Genomic DNA, 27,955 nt, shown 5'->3' on the forward strand with positions numbered 1-27,955 from the left:
TAAAAAATGTTTTTGGTCAGTAGGTGCCCAACATAACAAAATTGTTTTATAATTTTTATAGCAGTGTACTGTAAAGTTTTCCCTCATCAATCTACACACAATACCCCATAATGACAAAGCAAAAAGAGGTTTTTAGACATTTTTGCGAAATTATTAAAAAATAAAAATAAAAAAAAGCTCTACGGACTATTCCTTCGACGTCATGGCTTGGTTTTTGCTCTGACATGCAAGGTCAACTGTGGGACCTTTTATGGACAAATGTGTGCCTTTCCAAATCATGTCCAATCAATTGAATTTACCACAGGTGGACTCCAAGTTGTAGAAACATCTCAAGGATGATTCATGGAAACAGGATGCACCTGAGCTCAATTTCGAGTCTCATAGCAAAGTGTCTGAATACTTATGTAAATAAGGTTTTTCTGTGTAAATAAATTAGCAAATATTAAAAAAAAAAAAAACTGTTTTCGCTTTGTCATCCTGGTGTATTGTGTGTATTTAATCCATTTTAGAATAAGGCTGTAACGTAACAAAATGTGGGGAAAAAATGTGGAGGTCCGAAATATTTTCTGAAGGCACTGTACATCTCCAGAGAGTTCATACCCAGGCAGAATTCCTGATAGGCCTACTCTTACTGATGTAGAACGTTAGGGCGTTGCTTAGGAAGTGTAAGGCTGTGACACTCTACCATAGCTCACCCCTCAGGGTTGTGATAACACCGAGCGTTAGTGACAGTTGGTGTTAGTGTGTCTTGGCCTCCATTATTGTTAATGAGAAGCCTCCATGTTTGAGGATAGACAGCATCAAGAGATCTAGGGCACACATCCCAAATGACACTCCGTTCCCCAAATAGTAGTGCACGACTTTTGACTAGGGCCATGTGAATGAAGGGCTATTACAGACCTTCCACCATTCAGAGGTGCGGGTTGACGTGGCGAAGATAATGACAGTGTGTATAGGAGGGGGTGCATGGATATGCTTCTTTCAGCCACAGATGAAGATGTCTATAAATAGCATATGGTAACGGCTCTGCCAACACACTTGGCACAGCCTGGGAAAGAGACAGAATTTGTTGGCGGGCCTACATATTAATACGCAGTTGGTTTTATATCTGTACCTAATGCAGATGGGAAGCTACTGGAAATGTGTTTTATTAACTGTTGAATAGTATTCCAGGTAGTTATTGAACAGTAAGCCAATTGGAGATTACTATTAGGCTACTTCACTTTCTTTATTTTACTGTTACAACAGTTTAACAGTTTGTCCTATACAGCTTTTTAGCAGAAAAGTGAAGGTGAGCCTGCGTGTATAATGTTCATGTTCTCAGTCAGATAGTGGCGGGTCCGATAGCCTAGTGGCGGCCCTCGAGGAGCAGGATGGCTAATCCTTCTATAAAGACATGTTGTCAGTGTAAAAAGGACGACATGAAAAGCTCACCACTCACTCCTCGCCAGCTACGACATTAGGGAATTCATGTTTGTCAAGCCAAAGGGTGTGGGAGGGGAAAGAGGGGCTGAAAGACATACAGTGCTGTCACCTCGATGTTATGCTTGGATTGAGACGGGAGAATATACATCACTGTGTCAAATCATGCAAGGACGGGATAGGGGGTACTTTATCACCCAGGGTGAAGTGGTACATTATATCTGTGTTAGGAAGTAGGTGATGGGCTGCAAAGGCCTTTTTTACTGTACAATGAAGTCAATGGGCTGGATTTACCCCAAAATGTAGATGTATTAATCAGGAAATGAATGTGACTTCGCTAAACACTGGAGACATTAATTAGCATGGTACACTTTTCCCCCAATTTCAATTGATTATTGGCATGATGTTAAAATGTACATATTGCCAAAGCATTCGTTCTCTCTCTCTCTCTCTGTCTCTCTCTCTCTCTCTCTCTCTCTCTCTCTCTCTTTAAGTTACTTTTAAAAGCTTTTTCTGTCCATATTTTATGCCGCATTTTAAAGCCTTAGCCTATGACTCAGTCATCTGTACGCAGTGGCAACAACCATGGACATGCATTGTGATTCACTACAGCCACAGACCTTACATAGACCATACACACCATTACCCATTTTATAGGTGCCTTTATTTTCCCCAAGCTGTAAAGCCAAGTTTCCACTAATAAGCTTTTTATACCAACAGGCTTGTGTGGGTGACAGCTTCAATAAAGTGTATGTAGTTGTATTTAGGGCTGGGAATTGCCAGGGACCTCACAATACGATATTGTCACGATACTCACATGTTTTACATTTGACATTTTAGCAGATGCTCTTATCCAGAATGACAGTTAGTGCATTCGTCTTAAGATAGCTAGGTGGGACGACCACATATCACAGGCCTAGTAAGTACACTTTTCCGAAATGAAGTAGCTATCAGAAAGTCAGAGCTAGAAGGGGGGGAGTCAAGTACAGGTGTTCAGGACTTGTCTTTTTTTATAGATACTGAACAAAAATGTATACGCAACATGCAACAATTTCAACAGTTTTAGTAAGTTACAGTTCATATAAGGAAATCAGTCAATTGAAATTCATTAGGCCCTAATCTATGGATTTCACATGACTGGGAAGGGGCGCAGCCATGGGTGGGCCTGGGAGGGCATAGGCCCACCCACTGGGGAGCCAGGCCCAGCTAATCAGAATACGTTTTTCCCCACAAAAGGGCTTTTTTACAGACAGAAACACTCCTCAGTTTCATCAGCTGTCCGGGTGGCTGGTCTTAGACGATCCTGCGGGTGAAGAAACCAAATGTGGAGGTCCTGAGCTGGCGTGGTTACACGTGGTCTGCGGTAGTGAGGCCGGTTGAATGTACTGCCAAATTTTTTAAAACGACGTTGTTAGGCTTATGGTAAAGAAATGAACATTCAATTCTCTTACAACAACTCTGGTGGACATTGCTGCAGTCAGCATGCCAATTACATGCTCCCTCAAAACTTGAGACATTTGTCGCATTGTGTTGTGTGACAAAACTGCACATTTTAGAGCGTCCTTTTATTATCCACCGCACAAGGTGCACCTGTCTAGTGATCATGCTGTTTAATCAGCTTCTTGACATGCCACACCGTTCAGGTGGCTGAATTATCTTGGCAAATGAGTAATGCTCACAGGGATGTTAACAAATTTGTGCACAAAATTTGAGAGAAATAAGCTTTTTGTGCATATGGAACATTTCTGGGATCTTTTATTTCAGCTCATGAAACATGGGGCCAACACTTTACATGTTGCGTTTATATTTTTGTTCTCTGTGTGTGTGTGCGTGCGTGCAACAAGATCTTAACCCAGTTGAACACTTATGGGAGATGAATTGGTGGCGCCTGAGACAGCGTTTTCCACCACCGTCAACAAAACACCAAAGTATGGAACGTCTTGGAAAAGAATGGTGTCACATCCCTCCAGACACTTGTAGAATCTATGCCAAGGCACACTGAAGTTGTTCTGGGAACTCGTGGTGGCCCAAATTCTTTTTAAGAGACTTTATGTTGGCTTTTCCTTTATTTTGGCAGTTACCTGTATATTGTAATGTACACTACAAAAGTATGTGGACACCTGCTCGTCGAATGTCTCATTCCAAAATCATGGGCATTAATATGGAGTTGGTCCCCCCTTTGCTGCTATTACAGCCTCCACTCTTCTGGGAAGACTTCCCACTAGATGTTGGAGCATTGCTGCAGGGACTTGCTTCCATTCAGCCACAAGAGCATTAGTGAGGTCGGGCACTGATGTTGGGCAATTAGGCCTGGCTCGCAGTCGGCATTCCAATTCAGATCAGTGCTTTCTGCAGGCTAGTCAAGTTCTTCCACACCATTTCTTTATGGACCTCGCGTTGTGCATGGGGGCATTGTCATGCTGAAACAGGAAAGGGCCTTCCCCAAACTGCAGCCACAAAGTTGGAAGCACGGAATCGTCTAGAATGTCATTGTATGCTTTAGCGTTAAGATTTCCCTTCACTGGAACTAAGGGGCCTAGCCTGAACCATGAAAACAGCCCCGGAACATTATTCCTCCTCCACCAAACTTTACAGTTGGCACTATGCATTGGGGCAGATAGCGTTCTCCTGGCATCCGCCAAACCCAGATTTGTCCATCAGACTGCCAGATGGTGAAGCGTGATTCATCACTTCAGAGAACACGTTTCCACTGCTCCGGAGCCCAATGGCAGCGAGCTTAACACCACTCCAGCTGACGCTTGGCATTGCGCATCGTGATCTTAGGCTTGTGTGTGGCTGCTCGGCCATGGAAACCCATTTCATGAAACTCCCGACGAACAGTTATTGTGCTAACGTTGCTTCCGGAGGCAGTTTGGAACTCTGTAGTGAGTGTTGCAACCGAGGACAGACAATTTTTATGCGCTGCGTGCTTCAGCACCTTTCTGTGAATTTGTGTGGCCTACCACTTGGCGGCTGAGCCGTTGTTGCTCCTAGATGTTTCCACTTAAAGTTGACTGGGGCAGCTCTAGCAGGGCAGAAATTTGATGAACTGACTTGTTGGAAAGGTGGTATCCTTTGACAGTGCCACGTTGAAAGTCACTGAGCTCTTCAGTACGGCCATTTACTGCCATTGTTTGTCTTTGGAGATTGCATGGCTGTGTGCTCGATTTCATACACGGGTCAGCAACGGGTGTGGCTGAAAAAGACAAATCCATTTATTTGAAGGTGTGTCCACATACTTTTGTATATATAGTGTACAGTTGAAGTCGGAAGTTTTTTCAACCACTCCACAAATTTCTTGTTAACAAACTATAGTTTTGGCAAGTCGGTTAGCACATCTACTTTGTGCATGACACAAGTCATTTTTCCAACAATTGTTGACAGACAGATTATTTCACTTATAATTCACTGTATCACAATTCCAGTGGGTCAGAAGTTTACATACACTAAGTTGACTGTGCCTTTAAACAGCTTGGAAAACTCCATAAAAATTAGGTCATGGCTTTAGAAGCTTCTGATAGGCTAATTGACATCATTTGAGTCAATTGGAGGTGTACCTGTGGATGTTTTTCAAGGCCTACCTTCAAACTCAGTGCCTCTTTGCTTGACATCATGGGAAAATCTAAATAAATCAGCCAAGACATCAGAAAAAGAATTGTAGACCTCCACAAGTCTGGTTCATCCTTGAGAGCAATTCCCAAATGCCTGCAGGTACCATGTTCTTCTGTACAAACAATAGCACAAAAGTATAAACACCATGGGACCACGCAGCCGTCATACCGCTCAGGAAGGAGACGCGTTCTGTCTCCTTGTTAAGAGAATTATGTTCTTAATGTTCATAAACTTAACTTCTATCAAAACACTCAGTCTGCAACCCAGAGTTTGTAAGATTCTGGTTGAAATGAAACAGACAGAGGCCCAGCCAGTCTACAATCGTCAACAATGTTTATTCGCGAGAGCTCTAAATCATAATACCATGCACATTAGTTTATATAACACACATAACGTCATAAGTGTCGCTCCTCTTCTCTGACAATGACAATGCTTTATAACACAAGTTTATTCCAACACATACATTGCTTATCATATCCCGCCACATGTTACACGATCTACTGCAAGCCTAACGGTTTCTCGCCCCCCAGGGTGGGGACGAGAACTCTTTCCTGTTATCAGGTTCACAAGTTGTCTGTCACAAGTTGTCTGTCAACAGTTCCTCTTTTCCTCTGCAAAAACATTCAAATACAGAGACAGGGTAGAATTCTGTTAGTCATAGTCCTATCATTACTTTAAACGTATACTGTACATCTTTGTAATAATTTACATCATTATATATAAAATTCATAACACTCCTAGAGATGAACGTACTTTGGTGTGAAAAGTGCAACTCAATCCCAGAACAACAGCAAAGGACCTTGTGAAGATGCTGGAGGTAACAGGTACAAAACTATCTATATCCACAGTAAAACGAGTCCTATATCGAAATAACCTGAAAGGCCGCTCAGCAAGGAAGAAGCCACTGCTCCAAAACCGCCTTAAAAAAGCCAGACTACGGTTTGCAACTGCACCTGGGGACAAAGATCATACTTTTTGGAGAAATGTCCTCTGGTCTGATGAAACAAAAATAGAACTGTTTGGCCATAATGACCATCGTTATGTTTGGAGGAAAAAGAGGGATGCTTGCAAGCCGAAGAACACCATCCCAACCTTGAAGGACAGGGGTGGCAGCATCATGTTGGGGTGGTGCTTTGCTGCAGGAGGGACTGGTGCACTTCACAAAATAAATTATGTGGATAAAAATTATGTGGATATATTGAAGCAATATCTCAAGACATCAGTCAGGAAGTTAAACCTTTACTCCATACCCATCCCGGATCCGGGAGCATCCTCATCAAAAAAGCTGACTAGCATAGCCTAGCCTAACGCGACAGGGATATCATATAATATAATTTCATGAAATCACAAGTCCAATACAGCAAATGAAAGATAAACAATTTGTGAATCCAGCCATCATTTCCGATTTTTTAAATGTTTTACAACGAAAACACAATATGTATTTCTATTAGCTAACCACAATAGCCAAACACACAACGCCATGTTTTCACCATGTTTCCACCGCATAGGTAGCTTTCACAAATCCCAGAAATAGAGATAAAATGAATCACTAACCTTGAACAACTTCATCAGATGACAGTCTTATAACATCATGTTATACAATACATTTATGTTTTGTTCGAAAATGTGCATATTTATAGCTACAAATTCTGGTTTTACATTGCAGCAACCATCACAAATAGCACCAAAGCAGCCAGAATAATTACAGAGAGCAACGTGAAATACATAAATACTCACCATAAAACATTTATGAAAAATACATGGTGTACAGCAAATGAAAGATAAACATCTTGTGAATCCAGCCAATATTTCCGATTTTTTTAAAGTGTTTTACAGCGAAAACACTATATATTTCTATTAGCTCACTACAGTAGCCAAACACACAACGGAATTTACTCCCCGCCAAAATAGCTTGCACAAAACCGACAAAATAGAGATAAAATGAATCACTAACCTTGAACAACTTCATCAAATGACAGTCTTATAACATCATGTTATACAATACATTTATGTTTTGTTCGAAAATGTGCATATTTAGAGCTGCAAATCGTGGTTATACATTGTGAATACGTAGCAACAATTCGCCAGAATGTCCGGAGATATTTAGTACACTCACCTAATCTGACCAAAGAACTCATCATAAACTTTACATAAAAATACTTGTTGTATGGCAAATGAAAGATACACTGGTTCTTAATGCAACCGCTGTGTTAGATTTTTAAAAATAACTTTACCACAACATACAGCTTGGGTTATTGCTCACCAACACGGCGGAGAATAGGAGTCAACAAATTACACAGAAATACGAAATAACATCATAAATGTTGTCTTACTTTTGCTGAGCTTCCATCAGAATGTTGTGCAAGGAGTCCTATTTCCAGAATAAATCATTGTTTGGTTTTAGAATGTCCGTTTCTTCGGTCGAGTTAGCAACCTTGGCTAGCATTGTGGCGCGAACATTCCCATCCTCTCTTGGCGCAAAGAACGGAAAATTCCAAAAGTCCCAATAAACGTTGAATAAACTGATAAAACTCGGTTGAAAAATCCTACTTTATGATGTTTTTCTCGAAAACAAACAAAATACCGGACCTGTCACTCCAAAAGCTCTTATTCGGCCTCAGATCAAGCTAGACACCCCATTCAACCTTCCACTGCCTGTTGACATCTAGTGGAAGGCGTATGAAGTGCATACATATCGATAAATAAAAGCCAGTTGAATAGGCAGGCCCTGAAAGAGAGCCACGTTTTCAGATTTTTCACTTTCTGTATGGAAGTTTGCTGCCAAATGAGTTCTGTTTTACTCACAGATATAATTCAAACCGTTTTAGAAACTTCTGAGTGTTTTCTATCAAATAGTAATAATAATATGCATATTGTATGATCTAGAACAGAGTACGAGGCCGTTTAATTTGGGCACGATTTTTTCCAAAGTGAAAACAGCGCCCCCCTATTGACAAGATTTTTTAAAGCTTGGTCGCAAATGGGTCTTCCAAATGGACAATGACCCCAATCATACTTTCAAAGTTGTGGCAAAATGGCTTATTAAGGACAACAAAGTAAAGGTATTGGAGTGGCCATCACAAAGCCCTGACCTCAATCACATAGAAAATCTGTGGGCAGAACTGAAAATGCATGTGCGAGCATGGAAGCCTACAAACCTGACTCAGTTACACCAGCTCTGTCCGGAGGAATGAGCCAAAATTCACCCAACTTATTGTGGAAGGCTACTTGAAACGTTTGACCCAAGTTAAACAATTTAAAGGCAATGCTAGCAAATACTAATTGAGTGTATGTAAACTTCTGACCCACTGGGAATGTGATGAAAGAAATAAAAGCTGAAATAAATCATTCTCTCTACTATTATTCTGACATTTCACATTCTTAAAATTAAGTGGTGATCCTAACTGACCTAAGACAGGGAATTTTTACTAGGATTAAATGTTAGGAATTGTGAAAAACTGAGTTTAAATGTATTTGGCTGAGGTGTATGTAAACTTCCGACTTCAACTCTATGTGAATAGGAAATTAATACAATATGAGCGATTTAAAGTGAACTCTTAGTCCACACAAGTCCCCATCATCAGCTTTGTATCAGTCAGGCCATGTAATAGGACTTATTTGCGGACCTGAGGCTTGACGTCAGACAATAACTATTTACAATAATGAGTGATACAGTCAAACACCAATTCAACATTCTCCTTATGTAAGTAAGTGGCAGATATGTGACATTAATCTTTGTATTGAGATGTTGTATTCTAGGTAGGACTATTATTAAAGAGAGGCCCTGTTTCCCAAATGGCACCCTATAGTCCCTTCATAGTGCTTTCCTTTTGACCAGATCCTTTTTGGGGCCTGGTCAAAAGTAGTCGACTATGTAGAATAGGGTGACGTTGGAAATGTAGGATGATGGATTGGCATATGGTGGTCCTTGTTGTTCCTCTGAGGGACTGGAAAGGTCACCTGCTTTGTTTTCCTCTAACATCTACAGCCATAGAACACCCCTGAAGAAGACTAATGGAAAGGCTTCACCTGGTACTTTCTTTCAGGTACCTAGACACAAACTATGAATCTATAAATAAATAATCATATTCTTTTTCTCCCTCTTTTCTCCCTCTCTCCTCTGCTCTCCTTTCCCCTCTCTCCCAACCCCCCCCCCCCCCCCCCTGCAGATGGAGAGAAGGACCACCCTAAGACCGAGGCGGGGGTCATCTGGAGGGTGACCGGCGGTCTCTTCAACATGACCAGAGGGGCGGTCGGCGCGACATGGGGAGGCGTGGCCTGGGTGGGCTGTAAGAGCTATGACATCACCAAGACGGTGGTGACCAGCGTGCCGGCCGCCGGCGTGGGATTAGTCAAAGGCGGCGTTTCCGTGGTGACGGGAGGAGTTGGAGCGGTAGGGTCCGCAGTAGCCAGTAAAGTTACACCAAAGAAAAAGGATAAGTCTGATTAGGCCTAAACCCAACTATCACCCCAATCTATGCGTCCTTCATTATCTGTCTGCTGTGCATAGGATCCATCTGGTTACTAATGGTAACGATTCAGAGTTGAGATAAGCCCAAGTAACTTGGATTTCCACGTAAATCATTCAATGACATCAATGGGAAACTTGCGTGAAAAGCCGAGTTAAGCTTGCGGATCTCAAGTCAGAATTTTATGGGATTTGTGATGATATAGGAACGTTGAACTTCCTGCCGATGTACTTCTTCGAGGGATCTCATGTTTTTGTGATTGATCTGGGTGTGGGAAGGGAAGGGCATAGTAATATGACGACCACGCACAATGTTTGTCATGCATAAGAACAATTTGGTAGCGATTCAGCAAGTACAAATCTACACATTTCTCAAAGACTTGAGTTTATTTAAATTCTTCCAGTTTTATTATCTTTACATTAGTATTGAAACAAAGTGAAAGGTACTTTACGCAACTTCATTTCATCAGTTTGACATCGGTGATCGGAGAATACACACCAAACGATGTGTGTATGTGAATATGTACAGAGTATGTGTTATAATAGATATGGGAATAATACGTACGTGAATCCTATTGATGCAGATAGACAAGGTAGGAGAGGGACTTTGCAGTCTTGAAACTCCATTGCAACTTGGATTTTTTATTGTACAAAAGGTGAGGGGATTTGTTTTGTTGAGTTTGGAGACCTGTTAAATAAAGCGTGTTATTGCATAGAAACGGATCTAAAAAATCTTGAAAAATACCTTTTTGTATACATATATCAGCAGAGGTCCTGGGCTGTTTAAATAAATGAAGCACCATTTCACCACCAACGAAACACACGTACGTAAGGTCAAGGGTCATAGTTCATGCCTGCATGGCAAATGTCACCCTATTCCCTTTATAGTGCATTACTTTTTACCAGGGCCCTCTTGTTTAAAAGTAGTGCGCTATATAGGGAATAGGGTGCCATGTGGGACTCATCCTATGTCATTCACTTGTATGGACTTTCCTCAAATCTATATGTATGTGCCTACCTGTACAATGTACACACATGAGATAGATAAGTACTGATAGTTGATAGTTCACACTGACATTCCCGGAGTATGAGGGCCAGTTGAAAACTAACCTGCTTCTTCTTTCCATGATTCCCATTCACTTTTGGGCGCCAATATGTTTGGCATGAAAATTAGTTGACAAGATGCCACAAACAGATTTGGGTACAGGCTAATTCATTTCCACACGGTTTACATTATTACTATAGTACTGAATTACTGTCCATTCTGATGAGACATTAGGTGTACACCAATCTATTTTTTGTTCTCCTTTTTGTTTTTGTTTTTTCTTTTTCTTTTGTATTTGAATATTCACTAGAAAGAGAACACTCTTGGCATGGCATTTCCACGCCCTTACGTTATGCATCGCATGCTTCAAGTAGTCGTTTTTCCTTCTTCCTGTACACAGTACGCTGTTTATTATTATGACAAGTCTCGCCGATTTCATTTTCGGCTTTTTCCTCGTCCTGTCTATTTACTGTTTTCCTCTGCTCTTACATCTGCTCGATAATATAGGTATCGGAGACTCTGTTACTGTAACCTGGAGTGCTTTCCAAATGACACCCTATTCCCTATTTAGTGCAGCACTTTTGACCAGGGCCCTTGGTCAAAAGTAGTGCAATATATAGGGAACATGGTGCAATTTGGGACGCATACCCTGGACTTTTAAGACCAAGTCGATTTTTGTCTATGATAGAACTATTTTTGCAAAAACTGATGCTGTGTTGTATAAATAAAGCTACTTTGTATTTTAATTCAGATTGTTGCATTTTATTCGGTTGCTAAAAGAGGGTACTGCTTTATGTCTGTATGTATGACCCTCTGCCCTCTCTCTACCCCACCCTCACCCTCAGAGGAAGTTATGGGTCCAGTTATAGGTCCAGCTGATAGCAAGGAAATCAATAACATGTATTGGAAAAGCTGAGACATTTGTCAGAATATACCAAACGTCTGCTTTTGTATTACATAGTATACATTTCCTCGACTCATATCTCAGTAAGCTTGACTTTCTGCTTCTGCTGGTGTTGCTGTATTCTACTTCTGCTGGTGTTGCTGACTATTCTCTCCCGCTACTCGCCTTATACTGTAGTGGCCGTTTGCTGTGTACAAGGAGCAGTGATAGGAGACGAGGATAGACGTTCAGGTTGAGTTGTTTTCAACCACTCCAAAGGTGTGAAATAATGTACTTTCCAGTTTCTATTTCATCCGTATGTGGATGTGCGGTTGATTTCGGCTTCGGTCATGCCTCTATAATGATTCTGTTCAGTGACACATGGCAACAGTCAGCACTACACCTATTACAAGCCCCTATGGGCCCTGGTCAAAGGTAGGGCACTATAAAGGGAATAGGGTGTCATTTGGGACTCAGGCTGAGCATATGGGAAGTGGCTCAAGCTGTGCTCCATCATCTCTCCCCTGTGCTGTGCACTGTACCGAATCACCAAATCACCTAGGCAAAGGGAGGAGTTGGATCTATCTCTGATGTTACTGTCAGCCCTCGTCTAGCAGCTGTGCCTCTTACTGACATGGTCTCCGCTCCTGTCCAGGGTGATGGAGGGGGTAGGAAGTACTGGTTATTATTATGTTAAATGGGCATAATCGGATCCTACAGAGATACATACAGAGCCACAGTATGCAATGCTTGCTATCACCCCCTCAGAGCAGATCATGTCGACTTGATAGGTCATATCAGTGCTCAAGCATTGAATACGGCTGCACTGTCTCCCTATTGGTGTAATTTATGTCCATTTAAACAAAGGGAAGTTCAAGTAAACCTTGGTTTGAGATCCCTTTACACAAGCTCCTCTCCCCTGAATGAGACGTGAGTTCCCCCTAAATGCAACGAAAGTCAAACTTTGGGTGTGGTCTCTGTCCACAGACCTGTCCACTCAGTAGTGCTGAATTTCAGCTGAGCTCCTTTAAACACATCGATTTTTTTTGTGTACTTGCTCATTTTCTCCCACTTGTTTGCCACACACCCTTCTTAAGGATCGGTGTCCCGCTAGCGGGACAACTTCCGGTGAACCTGGAGGGCGCGCAATTCAAATAAATAATCATAAATATTATGGATATTAAACATTTATGTACATATAAATGTCTTATTTCGGCTGAAAGCTTAAATTCTTGTTAACCTGTCTAGGATCAGCGTGGCGCTAGCGGCACACCCCCCCCCCCCCACTGAAAAACCAGTGCCGCGAAATTCAAAAAAAATATTTTTTTAAAATATTTAACTTTCACACATTAAAGTCCAATACAGCTAATGAAAGACACAGATCTTGTGAATCCAGTCAACATTTCCGATTTTTAAAATGTTTTACAGGGAAGACACAATATGTAAAGATGTACATCTATTACCTAAAAACACATTAGCATAATCCACCATCTTTTATTTGTCCACCAACACCAGTAGCCATCACCAATTCGGCTAAACTAAGATATTTATAGCCCCTAACCAACAAAAAAACTCATTAGATGACAGTCTGATAACATATTTATGGTATGGGATAGGTTTTGTTAGAAAAAAGTGCATATTTCAGGTATATGGCATAGTTTACAATTGCACCCACCGTCACAAATGGACTAGAATAATTACAATGAGCAACGTGTTTACCTAACTACTAATCATCAAACATTTCGTAAAAATACACAGCATACACGAATCGAAAGACACAGATCCTGTGAATACAGACAATATTTCAGATTTTCTAAGTGTCTTACAGCGAAAACACAATAAATCGTTATATTAGCTTAGCACATAGCAATTAGCAGCCCAGCATTGATTCTAGCCAAAGTGAGCGATAAAAGTCAACATCGCCAAAAGATATTAATTTTTTCACTAACCTTCTCAGAATTCTTCCGATGACACTCCTGTAACATCACATTACAACATGCATATACAGTTTGATCGAAAATGTTTATATTTAGCCACCAAAATCATGGTTAGACAATGTGAAATGTAGACAAGCTGGTAAAGAAAAAGTCCTTGCGCCACTTAGACAGTGATCTACTCTTATACATAAATACTCATAAACGTGACTAAAAAATATAGGGTGGACAGGGATTGATAGACAATTTAATTCTTAATACAATTGCGTTATTACATTTTTTAATTTATCCTTACTTTTCAATACAGTTTGCGCCAAGCGAAGCTACGTCAAAAAACATGGCGTCCTAAGCCACTAAAATGTTTCGACAGAAACACGATTTATCATAATAAAAATGTCCTACCTTGAGCTGTTCTTCCATCAGTATCTTGGGCAAAGGATCCTTTCTTGGGAGAAATCGTCTTTTGGTGGAAAGCTGTCCTCTTGCCATGTGGAAATGTCAACTGCGTTCGGGATGAACTGAAAAGCATGCCCAACTTTTCACATCGTTGCAAAAATAAATGTCCCAAAATCGCACTAAACGGATATAAATTGCTATAAAACGCTTTAAATTAACTACCTTATGATGTTTTTAACTCCTATAACGAGTAGAAACATGACCCGAGTAATATTACCCCCTTCACTAATGCTTGGAAAAGGTGCGGGCCGGTGTCCTCTAGGCGCATGACGCAGCTCCAAAAGAATGACTAGCTTCAGGGTTTTTTCATTTGTGGGGCCTGTGAACGCGCAATCGACCCCATTGGAATCGTCATCACGTAAAGGCATCCAGGGGAAGACGTAAGAAGTGTCCGTATAGTCATAGCAACGACAGTGCCCTTTTAACTGACTTCAGAAGAGTGGCCAACATTTCTCAAATCTGACTCCATGTCAGGGAAATTGCTGTAGAATGGGCTCTGTTCCACTTAGAGACAAAATTTCAACTCCTATAGAAACTATAGACTGTTTTCTATCCAATAATAATAATAATATGCATATTGTACGATCAAGGATTTTGTGGGAAGCCGTTTCAAAAATGAGCCAAATTAGCATAAATAGTCTAAACAGCGCCCCCATCCCCAACAGGTTTTAATCTAACTGCACTGTCCGATTTACAGTAGCTATTACAGCGAAAATATGCCATGCAATTGTTTGAGGACGGCGCCCCACATCAAAATATTTTTGCACCTGCACAGGTTTCATACATTCACATATAACGCTAAAATATTCACTTACTTTTTGAAAATCTTCCTCTGATTTGTCATCCAAAGGGTCCCAGTTATAACATGTAGTGTCACTTTGTTAGATAAAATCCTTCTTTATATCCCAAAAAGTCAGTTTAGTTGGCGCCATCGATTTGAGTAATCCACTCGTTTATCTTGCAGAGAAAGGAATCTGAAAATCTACCCCTAAACTTTGTTTCAACAAGTCAAAATACGTTTCTATTTACTCCTCAGATACCCTAAAATGTAATCAAACTATAATATTTATTTAGGAAAGAAGTATGTTCAATAGGAAACAGATTTTAGCAGGTGCGTAATGTCTTCATGGCGAGCGCAACCACGAATTTCCAAGACTGTGTCCCTCTACTAAAACTGTTATTTCTTATTCGTTTTTGAAGTTACAGGCCTGAAACCTTGAACATAGACTGCTGTCACACTGTGGAAGCCATAGGAATTGCATCCAGGGAGCTAGTTTTCAATATGACCTATCTCTTGCTTTCTAAGAGGATGGTCTCGCTCTCAAAAACAATTCTGGTTGGTTTTTCTTTTGATTTTCTCATACCATATCTATTGTGTTATATTTTCCTACATTATTTTAACATTTATACAAACTTCAAATTGTTTCCTTTCCAATGGTACCACTTATATGCATATACTGGCTTCAGGGCCTGAGCTACAGGCAGTTTACTTTGGGCACATCATTCAAGCAGGAAGTGGAGAAAAAGGGTCCTAGACCCAAGTTATAAAAATAAAAAAAACATAGCCTTTATTCCAATTCATTAGATTTATCCATTGATTTATCATTGTTTGCTGTTGTCAGTCAGCTGTTTAGAGTGCTAATTGCTTTGTTTTTCAGGTGCGCTCGGGTATTGGTGTTCTCTGTGCCGTCCATAGCTAAAAGATGTAGACCATTTATTTAGCTTTTATTTTCTATCAATATTTGTTTTCTTTCTTGGATCAACTGATGATGGTATCACTAGACAACTAGCCAATAGCTAGACATCAATGTGCATCTAATCCATCAAACATTAATGACAGTAGGCCTATAGTTGACTCTTTCGGTTAGAAGGATTTGATTTTGCAATGGCATAGGCTTACATTATTAAGGATTTGTGTGCCCATGAGAACTGTTCATGGCAAAACATAATGAAATGTTTCGTAGGCAAAGCTACACTTACAGTATCATGGCTCAGGCTAAGACCCAGATGCAGACACAGGAGGCAGATAGTACGAGTCTCAGAGTTTATTGCAGTACAAGGGGCAGGCAATCGTTGGGCAAGGCAGACAAATATTCGTAATCCAAATCAGAGTCAAGCAGGTAAAGAACAGCAGGCAGGATCAGGAAACAGAAGACAAAGGGCCGTGAGACAAAGGTTTAACTCTAGATACATGGAGAGTGGAAAGTATACGAAGGGTGCGGAGCAACAGAAGGTGAACAGCAGAGGGACTAAGAACCTTAGAGATGGGGAAAGGACTAATAAAATGGGGTGGAAAGTTTTGCAGATCCCGAGTGGAAAGTCTCAAACCCTCTGCCCAAGACGGAAGTGGGGAGCAGGGGTCCGGTTGGGGACCGCCTGTCGTCGATACCTGAAGGTGGTCTTGAGAAGAGCGGCCTTGGCTCTCTTCCAGGTACAGCTACGGACGAACATCTGGAAGAAGGTATGCTAACCACTTGCTCCGGGAATAGCGGGGGCTGAAAAGGCGAGAGACCAGTAGCAGAACAGGGAAGGGTGTTGCAGGCTTATTCCACCCACACGAGTTGCTGGCTCCAGGTGGTGGGATTTGGGGAGATGAGGCAACGAAGAGTCGTCTCCAGGTCCTAATTGGCTCGCTCCGACTGGCCGTTAGAATGGGGATGAAAACCAGAGGATAGGCTGGCCGACAACCCAATGATGGTGCAGAACACCTTCTAGAACCCGGGATGAGAACTGAGGACCGTGATCGGAGACCATGTCGACCGGAAGTCCATGGATCCGGAAGACGTGCTGCACCATGTGCTGGGCCGTCTCCTTAGCTGTGGGCAACTTAGGAAGAGGAGTAAAATGGGTGGCTTTGGAAAACCTATCCATGGTGGTGTTGCCGTCTGATGGAGGGAGACCCGTGACGAAGTCCAAGGATATATGGGACCAGGGGCGGTGAAGAACGGAATGGTTGAAGGAGGCCAGCCGGAGCTTGCTGCGGCGTCTTGTTTTGCACACACACAGTGCAGACGGCAACAAATGCGGAAATGTCAGTAACCATGGAGGGCCAAAAAAAATGTTGTTGGACGAAAGCCAAGATCTGACGAGAGCCAGGAAGATAGGTGAGTCTCGAGGAATGTTCCCATTCCAGGACTGGAGAATGGGCAGAGTCCAGGACAAACATCCGGTTAGCCCCCCCCTACCCCGCCGCTGTCCGCCTGAGAACACTGTGCCTTGCGGACCAGACTGTCTATTCTTCAGATGATAGCAGCCGCTAGACAGGAAGTAGGGAGGATGGTCTCGGGGTCTGATGATGTAGTAGCGGGGCTGTACAGACGTGAGAGTGTGTCAGGCTTCACATTCTTGGACCCCTTGCGGTTAGAGATAGTAAAATGGAAACGAGTGAATAACAGGGCCCATCTCACCTGCCTGGAGTTGAGTTGAGGCACTGGGGAGTGCGGAGATATTCCAGGTTCTTATGGTCCGTCCACACCAAGAATTGATGTTCCACCACTTCTAACCAATGCCTCCACTCCAACGCTATGTTAATTGCGGGAGACCATATGAACGGAACCTTGGGAGAGGTGAGTGCAGAGAGGGGGGAAGCAAGGGTGCTGTAACTCTGGGTGAAAATGATGGTAAAAATTAGCCAACCCTAAAATACGTTGCAGCTGCACTCTGGATGTCGGTTGAGGTCAATACATTACCGCTCTCACCTTGTCAGGGTCCATCTGAATATGCCCTGCAGTAATGACGTATCCAAGGAAGGAGATGGTGGAGTGATGAAACTCACATTTCTCCGCCTTCACGAAAAGCTGGTTCTCCAGGAGATGCAGGAGATGCTGGAGGACCTGTCGGACATGGAGGACGTGCTTTTGAGCTGACCTAGAATAAATGAGGATGTCGTTGAGGTTGACAAACACAAATTTGTTCAACATGTCACGGAGCACATCAATGACCAGGGCCTGGAACACTGTGGGAGCGTTGGTCAGTCCAAACGGCATCACCAGGTACTCGTAATGCCTGCTAGCCGTGTTAACCTCTCTGGGATAATCGGGACGTTAGCGTCCCACCTCAACAACAGCCAGTGAAATTATAGGGCGCCAAATTCAAAACAACAGAAATCCCATCATTAAAATTCCTCAAACATACAAGTATTTTACACCATTTACACCAAGATAAACTTGTTGTAAATCCAGCCACAGTGTCCGATTTCAAAAAGGCTTTACAATGAAAGCACACCAAATGATTATGTTAGGTCAGCACCTAGTCACAGAAAAATACAGCCATTTTCCCATCCAAAGAGAGGAGTCACAAAAAGCAGAAATAGAGATAAAATGAATCACTAACCTTTGATGATCTTCATCAGATGACACTCATAAGACTTCATGTTACACAATACATGTTTGTTTTGTTCGATAAAATTCATATTTATATCCAAAATTCTTAGTTTACATTGGCGTGTTATGTTCAGTAATGTTTTGCCTTAAAAACATCCGGTGATTTTGCAGAGAGCCACATCAATTTACAGAAATACTCATAATAAACTTTGATAAAAGAGAGTGTTTTAAATGGAACTTTAGATAAACTGCTTCTTAATGCAACCGCTGTGTCAGATTTCAAAAAAACTTTTTGGAAAAAGCACACCATGCAATAATCTGAGTAGTCAACAGAAGTCAGAAATAGCATTATAAATATTCACTTACCTTTGATGATCTTCATCAGAATGCACTCCCAAGAATCCCAGTTCCACAATAAATGTTTGTTTTGTTCGATAAAGAACTCCTTGTTGTTTGCGCGTTTAGTACACAAATCCAAACTCAGGAGGCGCGGGCAAGTCCAGCCGAAAGTTCAGATGAATAGTCATATTACAGTTCGTAGAAACATTTCAAATGAAGTATAGAATCAATCTTTAGGATGTTTTTATCATAAATCTTCAATAATGTTTCAACCGGAGAATTCCTTTGTCTGTAGAAATGCAATGGAAAACAGCTAACTCTCACGGGAGCACGCGAGACTGAGCTCGTGGCACTCTGCCAGACCCCTGACTCGATCAGCTCTCATTCCCCCCTCCTTCACAGTAGAAGCATCAAACAAGGTTCTACAGACTGTTGACATCTAGTGGAAGCCGTAGGAAGTGTAATATGACCCCATAGACACTGTATATTCGATAGGCAAAGACTTGAAAAACTACAAACCTCAGACTTTCCACTTCCTGGTTGGATTTTATCTCAGGTTTTTGCCTGCCATATGAGTTCTGTTATACTCACAGACATCATTCAAACAGTTTTAGAAACTTCAGAGTGTTTTCAATCCAAATCTACTAATGATATGCATATTCTAGCTTTTAGGACTGAGTAGCAGGCAGTTTACTCTGGGCACCTTTTTATCCAAGCTACTCAATACTGCCCCCCAGTCCCAATCTTCTTCCCGTATCCGAATCAGATGATAGACGTTCCAAAGGTCCAACTTGGAGAAGATGACAGCCCCCTAGAGACGGCTCGAAAGCCTAGGAGATGAGTGGTAGCGGGTAATGTTTTTTAACCATAATGTCATTAAGACCCTGGTAGTCGATACACGGATGCAGGGTCTTGTCCTTCTTCTCCACAAAAACAACCCTGTTCCTGACCTGACAGGGAATAAAGTTTCCCCCGAGATGGTGCGGTGCCCTGGAGAAGGTCGACAGCACATTAGTTGGGCCGATGTGGAGGAAGAAATGTGGTGCGGGCAGAGGTGAAAACCTCACATAAGTCCTGTTACTCCGCGGGAATGGTGGCGAGATCCGAGGCTTTACCCAAGCCCGCAAGGAGACATCCCAGGGCAGGCTGCGCTAACTTCAGACATTGTGCGTGGAAAAACGGACTCCAACCCGTGATGGAATCCGTAGTCCAGTCAATTAGGGGGTTGTTCCTCTGGAGCCATGAGAACCCCAAAACCATGAGTACATGAGGAGACTCCAGGAGCAGAAACTGCATAGACTCACTGTGGTTGCCTGACACTCGCAGGTTGATAGGAACCATATTGTGGGCGACTCTGCCAATAGAGTGCCCATCCAGCGCTCTGCCATCCATCGGGATGGGAAGGGGTTGACTGGAGATACCCAGCTCCGACACCAGGGTAGTGTCCATAAAGTTCTCGTCAGCCCCAGAGTCAATGAGCACTCAGATGGATTTGGACTGGTCTCCCCACAACAGGGTAGCATAGAGGGGGTTACGAGTAGTGAGTATGGCTCATCAGTGTACTCGTACCTACTGATGAGCCTGGTCTTGTAATGGGCAGGTAGATAAGACATTTTCCGTAGCTCCACAATCCACAGACAGCTCTTGGTGTTCAGTCTGCGTAAGCGCTCAGCAGGAGACTATCTAGCTCTGTCCAGTTGCATGGGCTCCGGAGGAGGCGAGTCAACAGCCCTCTGTGATTTCCGAGGGAACTCGGGTGACACCGGATTCTCTTGGAAATGTAGACATCAGGGATTCCTCGGAGGCGATGTGGAAATAGAGGACGAGCGAGGGCGACAGGGAACAGACCCCCTCTCCCTCCTACGTTCCCGTAGCCGCCCATCGATCCAGATGTTCAAGGCTATGGGGGAGACGTGTTCCATGGGCTGCGAGCTCATCTTTAATCACCTCCGATAATCCGTGACGGAAGGTGTCGAACAGGCCTTCCAGGTTCCAGGCACTCTCGGCCGAGATGTGCCCTCCCAGACATCAGCGTTATCAGGTACGCTATCTTCGAGTAGTCCGAGGGGAATGAAGAAGGCTGCAGCTCGAAGATGAGGGAGCACTAGGAGAGAAATGCCCGGCAGGTTCCAGAATCTCCAGCGTAGCGCTCCAGAGGAGGTAAGCAAGGTTCTCGGGACACCGGGGTAGGCTGGGAAGAAGCGCCACTGGTGGTGGGGTTGCTGAGAGTCTGGGGGATCACTGTTGTGGCCTTCTGCCTAGAGGGGAACCCGCATAATTGCTCCAGCAATGTATTGAAAGCATAGTCTTGGCATTCTGCCAGGGTATTGATTCCCTCCATAAGGCTTTGCAGTGAATACCTTGTGTCTTCCAATTGTGAATCCTAGGAAGGAGACAGCATTGCAGAGCTGGTCCGAGTCTGCTGGATCAGTCATGGCCAGTTCGTACTGTCACGGCTCAGGTTAAGACCCAGATTCAGACACAGGAGGTGGATAGTACAAGTCTCAGAGTATATTACAGTACAAGGGGTAGGCAATCGGTAGGTCAAGGCAGGCAAATACTCGTAATCCAAATCAAAGTCAGGCAGGTACAGGACTGCAAGCAGGATCAGTGTCAGGACAGGCAGAAAGATCAGAAATGGGGAGATTAGGAAAAGCAAAAACTAGAGCACAGGAAACACAGGAACACATTGGTAAGACTTGACGGGACAAGACGAACTGGCAACAGACAAGCAGAATACGCAGGTATAAATACACATGAGGTAATGGGAGACACCTGGTGGGGGTTGGAGACAATCACAAGACAGGTGAAACAGATCAGGGTGTGACATACAGTGCATTTTCCGAGATCTCCAAGATCTAGGAATCGTTCAGGGTTTAAGTTCAATGATCTAATTCAATTGTTGAATGCTTAATAATTACAAATAACACTGTCATAAATGTAATTAATGTAAGGAATGAAAGGTAGTGTTTAATGTCACATGATCTGTGAAGACTCCAAGCATTCAACTCATGAATTATGGACAACTCATGAACTAGGGTGTAAACATGTTTTGGTTCAACTCGTGTATTATATTGAATGTAGTCTACCTGTTCTGCGTTTGTACATGTGTGTAAAATTGCCTCAGCTGAGAGCGTAGGTTACCGGCAGTGGCGTAGGCCTAGCGGAGGGTAAACGCAACTAAACTCAGTTTACCCACCTTTTTCAGAAAAATGCACTGAAAGTATAGGGAGTGTTACTTTTTTCCCCATGACTGTAGCCAAGTGTAATAAATTGACTGTGTGTTAGAGTGACCATCCCCCTTTTCCCCGGGACAGTTTCAGTCCCATTTCAGGTGTGCCAACTTTTTTAGGCTACAAAAAAGGTACATTTGTCAGTAAGACACTTCAATTAATGTAGGCCTAATCAATGGCAATTGTCAAATGTCATTATGCACACTTTTTGGTGTTTTGTAACGGATGTCTTTTTCCATTCATCAAATGGTGTGATTGTACATGCATTGCACTGTTTGGATTATTTTAGAGTAGACAACAGGCACAGGTAGCCTACTTTTTGAGGTGATTTGTTTGACAATAAAATGAAAGCATCATGATTGATTGTCACGCCCTGACCGAAGAGATCTTTTTATGTCTCTATTTTGGTTTGGTCAGGGTGTGATTTGGGTGGGCATTCTATGTTCATTTTCTATGTTTTGTATTTCTTTGTTGTTTGGCCGGGTGTGGTTCTCAATCAGAGGCAGCTGTCTATCGTTGTCTATGAATGAGAACCATACTTAGGTAGCTTTTTCCCACATGGTTTTTGTGGGTAGTTGTTTTCTGTTTGTGTTTGCACCAGACAGAACTGTTTCGTTTTGTTCTATTTTGTTATTTTGTTTCAGTGTTCAGTTTTAATAAATGTATCATGAACACGTACCACGCTGCACCTTGGTCCACTCCTTCTTCATCAGACGAGCGTGACACTGATTGTGTTCATGCCACATTAAAAGGTCATTAGTTTTTACTGGTAAATTATGTCTTTATTATTAGGCCCCCCTTTTGGGTGTCAGGGAAAAATGTATGGAGTAAAAAGTGTATTATTTTCTTTAGGAATGTAGTGAAGTAAAAGTTATAAGTAAAGTACAGATACCCCCAAAAACTACTTAAGTCTTACTTTAAAGTATACCTTGGTTTGAGATCCCTTTACAGTTTAGGGAAGTGTAAGTAAATCTTGGAGATCCCCTTACAGTATAAAAGACCATTGTTACTTCATACAGAAGCTTTTGTTAAAGTATCAGCAATCTTTTCCCATGACTACTGTACCAGCCAGCTAGGGTAGGCTATGCTCTTTTTGGGCATCTCATTTACTTGCAGAGTTGAACAGAGGTACTAAACTAAGAAAAGAACAGAACTGTATCTCTGTCAACCTGCAAATAACTGTAATGCAATCATTGTGAGTACAGATTGTTCTCCTCCATTCATACGGTAGTACAGCTCCCTCTTTCTCTCTCTTCCTCTCTCTCTCTCCCTCCAGCTCATTCTCTCTCACCCTCTCTTTCTCTCGCTCTTTCTCATTCTCTCTCTTTCTTTTTAACTCTCGTTCTCAACCTCTCTTGGTGGTTTGGCAGGAATATACACAGATGATTAGAGACATTTCAACAACAACAAAAAAGGTTAGAGAGAATGGATGGATGGGATCCTGAGGGCTTTTCACTGTGGCAGAATGGTAATCTGATTTGCCATGTGCGTGCTCGTCACGACAGTCCCAAAGTAATTACTTTAGTATTGGCAAGATTGGGATGTTGACAATTCAACGTTAAAACAGCAAAATTGAAAGGAATTGAGTCACTGTCCCCTATCAATAAGATTTGTTCAAATAATACTTCTCAATCAATGATTTAAACCCACAAAAGCATACTAATGAGAATAAGGCAGTGTATTTGCTTTGCATTCTAAGATGAAAACATAACAAACTAACACCCAACCGTTGCCTTTCTTGCACTAACACTTGTCATTTTTTACTAGCGCTGACTGAGGAAAAGTTGTACTCATGACTGTGATATGTAGTCGTCTTACCTATCTACCTCAAGATGAATGCACTAACTGTAAGTGGCTCTGAATAAGAGCATCTGCTAAATGACTCAAATGTAAATGTATTTGTAACTGGTATGCTAGTATGGATATTGGAACATTACCTCTGTCTGTTGTACTGCACACAACAGCATAAATATATCTGAACTCTGGCCCATACAGTATATTGTCTTGATAGAATGATAGAGTGACCACAGGGCTGTGGATTGCTGCCTCGGCACACTTGTTTATAGATGAAAAAGCAATACGTGTTGGAGTGGTCTGATAATGTGTGTTCATTTCAAAGTAGAAGGGATCTTTCGAATTGAGGCACTGTGCACAGACATAATCTGTTCCCGGACCAGCAACCTTATTAACAAGTTTCTTTGAAGAGTAAAGAACTCAACTTTATGAATGACACCCCTTTAATATTTCAGAGAATATTCAAAAGGAGGTTGGGAAAGGTCAGTTCCCTGCCTGTCCTTGTCACTGTCACTGTTTTATGCAAAGCAATAACAAGGGCCTTCCTCACGTTACTGTGACAGCAAAATTATACATTTCTGTAGAATTTTTTTTTTTACTTCAAATATCTATTCTATTTATATTCTATTCCTTCCAGAGACCATAACACCCACTAGCCTGACAATGTTGTGAAGACAGCAGCTAGTTTAATTCTTACTTAGTGCTTCCTGAGACTAATCAGCAACAGCAGCTGTCTCCTATTGCCTGCCTGCTCCACATCGCCAATAGATGACCTGGGAGTCTAATTAAACAATTCCAACACCTCACCGACATTTGGTCAATCCAGGCAAACTCCAGTCTCCAGTCTCTGTCCTTAATGGTACCCTATTCCCTACATAGCACACTACTTTTGACCAGAACCCTATGGGCCAGGCCTGGAATTTCGTGATTTTAGGGGCAAGGCCATTAGCCTTCAAGAGGTGCCCAATCTGCCGTGCCCATTGAATCAGATGGCTTATTCATCACAAAACCATTTGATGTTGGCAATTATTTGAATGATTATTTCATTGGCAAAGTGGGCAAACTTAGGCAGGAAATGCCCATGACAAACAATGAGGAATTATATTAATCTATTTTAAAAAAAACGAATAATGAAAGAAAAGCAGTGCAAGTTTGAATTTGGTAAAATTAGTGTGGGAGAGGTGGAACAATTATTGTTGACGATCAATAATGACAAACCTGGCATTGACAACTTAGATGGAAAGCTACTGAGGATGGTGGCTGACTCTATAGCTACTCCTATCTGACATATTTTTTATTTGAGCCTAGAGGAAAGTCTTTGTCCTCAGACCTGGAGGGAAGCCCAAGTAATTTTGTTACCCAAGAGTGGTAAAGCAGCCTTTACTGGTTCTAACAGCAGACCTATAAGCTTGCTGCCAGCTCTTAGCAAACTGTTGGAGAAAATTGTGTTTGACCAAATACAATGCTATTTCTCTGTAAACAAATTAACAACAGACTTTCAGTATGCTTATAGAGAAGGGTACTCAACATGTACTGCACTGACACAAATGACAGATGATTGGTTGAAAGAAATTGATAATAAGAAGATTGTAGGAGCTGTACTGTTAGATTTCAGTGCAGCCTTTGATATTATTGACCAAAAATTGTTGTTGAAAAAACTTAAGTGCTATAGCTTTTCAACCTCTGCCATATTGTGGATTCAGAGCTATATGTCTAATATAACTCAAAGGGTTTTCTTTAATGGAAGCTTCTCTAATGTCAAACATGTGGAGTACCGCATGGCAGCTCTCTAGGCCCTCTACTCTTTTCTATTTTTATCAATGACCTGCCACTGGCATTAAACAAAGCATGTGTGTCCATGTATGCTGATGATTCAACCATATACGCATCAGCAACCACAGCTAATGAAGTCACTGAAACCCTTAACAAAGAGTTGCAGTCTGTTTTGGAATGGGTTGCCAGTAATAAACTGGTCCTGAACATCTCTAAAACTAAGAGCATTGTATTTGGTACAAATCATTCCTTAAGTGCTAGACCTCAGCTGAATCTGGTAATGAATGGTGTGGATGTTGAACAAGTTGAGGAGACTAAATTATTTGGCGTTACCTTAGATTGTAAACTGTCATGGTCAAAACATATAGATTCAATCGTTGCAAAGATGGGGAAAGGTCTAGCCGTAATAAAGAGATGCTCTGCTTTTTTGACACCACACTCCAAAAAGCAAGTTCTGCGGTCTCTAGTTTTTGTCTAATCTTGATTATTGTCCAGTCGTGTGGTCCAGTGCAGCAAGGAAATACCTAGTTGATCTGCAGCTGGCCCAGAACAGAGCGGCACGTTTTGCACTTCATTGTAATCAGAGGGCTAATATAAATACTATGCATGCCAGTCTCTCTTGGCTAAGAGTTGAGGAGAGACTGACTGCATCACTTCTTCTTTTTATAAGAAACCTTCATGTGCTGAAAATCCCAAATTGTTTGCATAGTCAACTTACACACAGCTCTGACACACACACTTATCCCACCAGACATGCCACCAGGGATATTTTCATAGTCCCCAAATCCAGAACAAATTCAAGAAAACGTACAGTATTATATAGAGCCATTATTGCATGGAACTTCCTTCCATCTCATATTGCTCAAATAGACAGCAAACCTGGTTTCAAAAAACAGATAAAGCAACACCTCACAGCACAACACCTCTCCCCTATTTGACCTCGATAGTTTGTGTGTATGCATTGATATGTAGGCTGCATGTGCCTTTTTAAAAATGTATGTAGTTCTGTCCTTGAACTGTTCTTGTCTAATGATGTTCTGTATTATGTCATTCTGTATTATGTTTCATGTTTTGTGTGGAACCCCAGGAAGAGTAGCTGCTGCTTTTGCAAAAGTTAATAATGGGGATCCTAATAAAATACCAAATAAACAATCTGCCTGAGCAAGAATGTCATCTACTAGGGCACCAAGGCCAATTCAAATAAATTAAATAGCCAATTAAATGTATTTAAAACCCGAAAAACAGTAGCTATTCTGTTAAGAAAAACACAAGTATATGTAAATATCCATTAATGTACATGAGTGTAGGTGATAGCCTATGCGTATTGGCTACTGCCTGTCATGTTCAGACCGATGCTGACATGAGGGAGGCGCCTGGAAATGTAGCCAAACTTTAATGAGACTTTTAAGTAGGCTAAAAGCCAGTCATTTTTGACAAATATAATGTAGGATCGTTAATAATATCTAAAGGCTTGATTCTGTCGAGATACTTGAGTCACTGTTCATTCCAATGGGAGAGAAAGACCAGTGCCTGTCGCGCACTGCAACATCAACCACCTTGCAATCTGAGTGGAAGCAGTCAACATTTTGAAACTAACCATAAACGTTTTTTTTTTGTCATCTTACCATGTTGCCGAACATATAAATGTGAAGGGAATATTTTATAAACAATTGCCATTGAAACCAGTATTTCTCTCATGTTCTCAACTTTCTTCTCAAGCAGCGAAAGACACAATCCCATACTTGTTGGTGCGTCTTTTGATCTTCCCTCGTTCTAGATTTCTGAAGGGTATTTTCGTCTGTCATATGAAACCGCTTGTATTGACGGTGCGCTTTTGAGAATGGTGTTTTCCCGCTATGTCGAGGTTGTATTCATTTGGGATCTATCGCATCTCTGAGTATGTTTGTAATATTTATTTCCTGCACAGAAGGACACGCTGATCAATAGAATAGGTCAACATTTGTACTTTGGGGGATAGTAGATTGACATAGGCTAGTGCCCTTGCTGTTCGTTAGGCCTACTCATCTTGTTGGCTGAAGAAAGTACATGTGGACAGTTCTTCTAACATGTTCAATATGCGCCTTGGAATTCGATCAGGAGGATGCGCGCCGTTGCATCCCGGATGTGTCTGTCTCAACTGTAGCCTACTTCGGAGCTGAGAGAGCCATGTAAGCAATGTTCCCTCTAATTATTTAGCGAAAGACGATCCTCATATTAACAACCCATACTTGTCGATGTGTATTTTGATCATCCCTCTTTCTAAATGTCTGAAGTATTTTTTAATCTCTGTCATGAAACCGCTTGCATTTCATGTGCACTTTTGAGAATGTTGTTTTTCCGCTAATTACATTTTCCCGCTAATTGCATTTTGGAACATTCGTGTTCATTGTCTACTGCCATGTGTGCATTGCTGCGTTTATAATGTGAAGAAATAGCCAACATTTGAAGATAAACATTCGGATCTGTTGCATCAGCCTCATTGCTTTACTTTTTGTCATGTCAAGGTTGTATTATTTTGTGTAATAGACATTTGGGAAGCAGAAGAAGCCTGAAGGAGGAGAGATTACAAACTCGGTTTAAAGAGAGAGGACCTTGTGCATTTCAGGTAAAATAACAACCCAATGTTTATATCCCAGGACAAATGGTCTAGCAACAGCAAGCTAGCTAGCTATTG

The 27,955-nt window shown here is 41.9% G+C and overlaps 1 protein-coding gene across 1 annotated transcript in view; it reads left to right on the forward strand.

Annotated features, from left to right (window-relative positions):
* zgc:101566 (Transmembrane protein 263-B-like) overlaps positions 1-11,293 on the forward strand; it is a 57,860-nt gene extending 46,567 nt beyond the window's left edge. Inside the window, exon 3 of the mRNA XM_055939512.1 lies at positions 9,204-11,293. Within this exon, the coding sequence (XP_055795487.1) occupies positions 9,204-9,484 (281 nt within the window). The 3' untranslated portion in view covers positions 9,485-11,293. The remainder of the gene's footprint in view (positions 1-9,203) is intronic.
* Positions 11,294-27,955: the final 16,662 nt, after the last annotated feature.

Source organism: Salvelinus fontinalis, chromosome 12 (genome assembly GCF_029448725.1).
Source record: "Salvelinus fontinalis isolate EN_2023a chromosome 12, ASM2944872v1, whole genome shotgun sequence".
Taxonomy (NCBI): Eukaryota; Metazoa; Chordata; class Actinopteri; order Salmoniformes; family Salmonidae; genus Salvelinus; species Salvelinus fontinalis.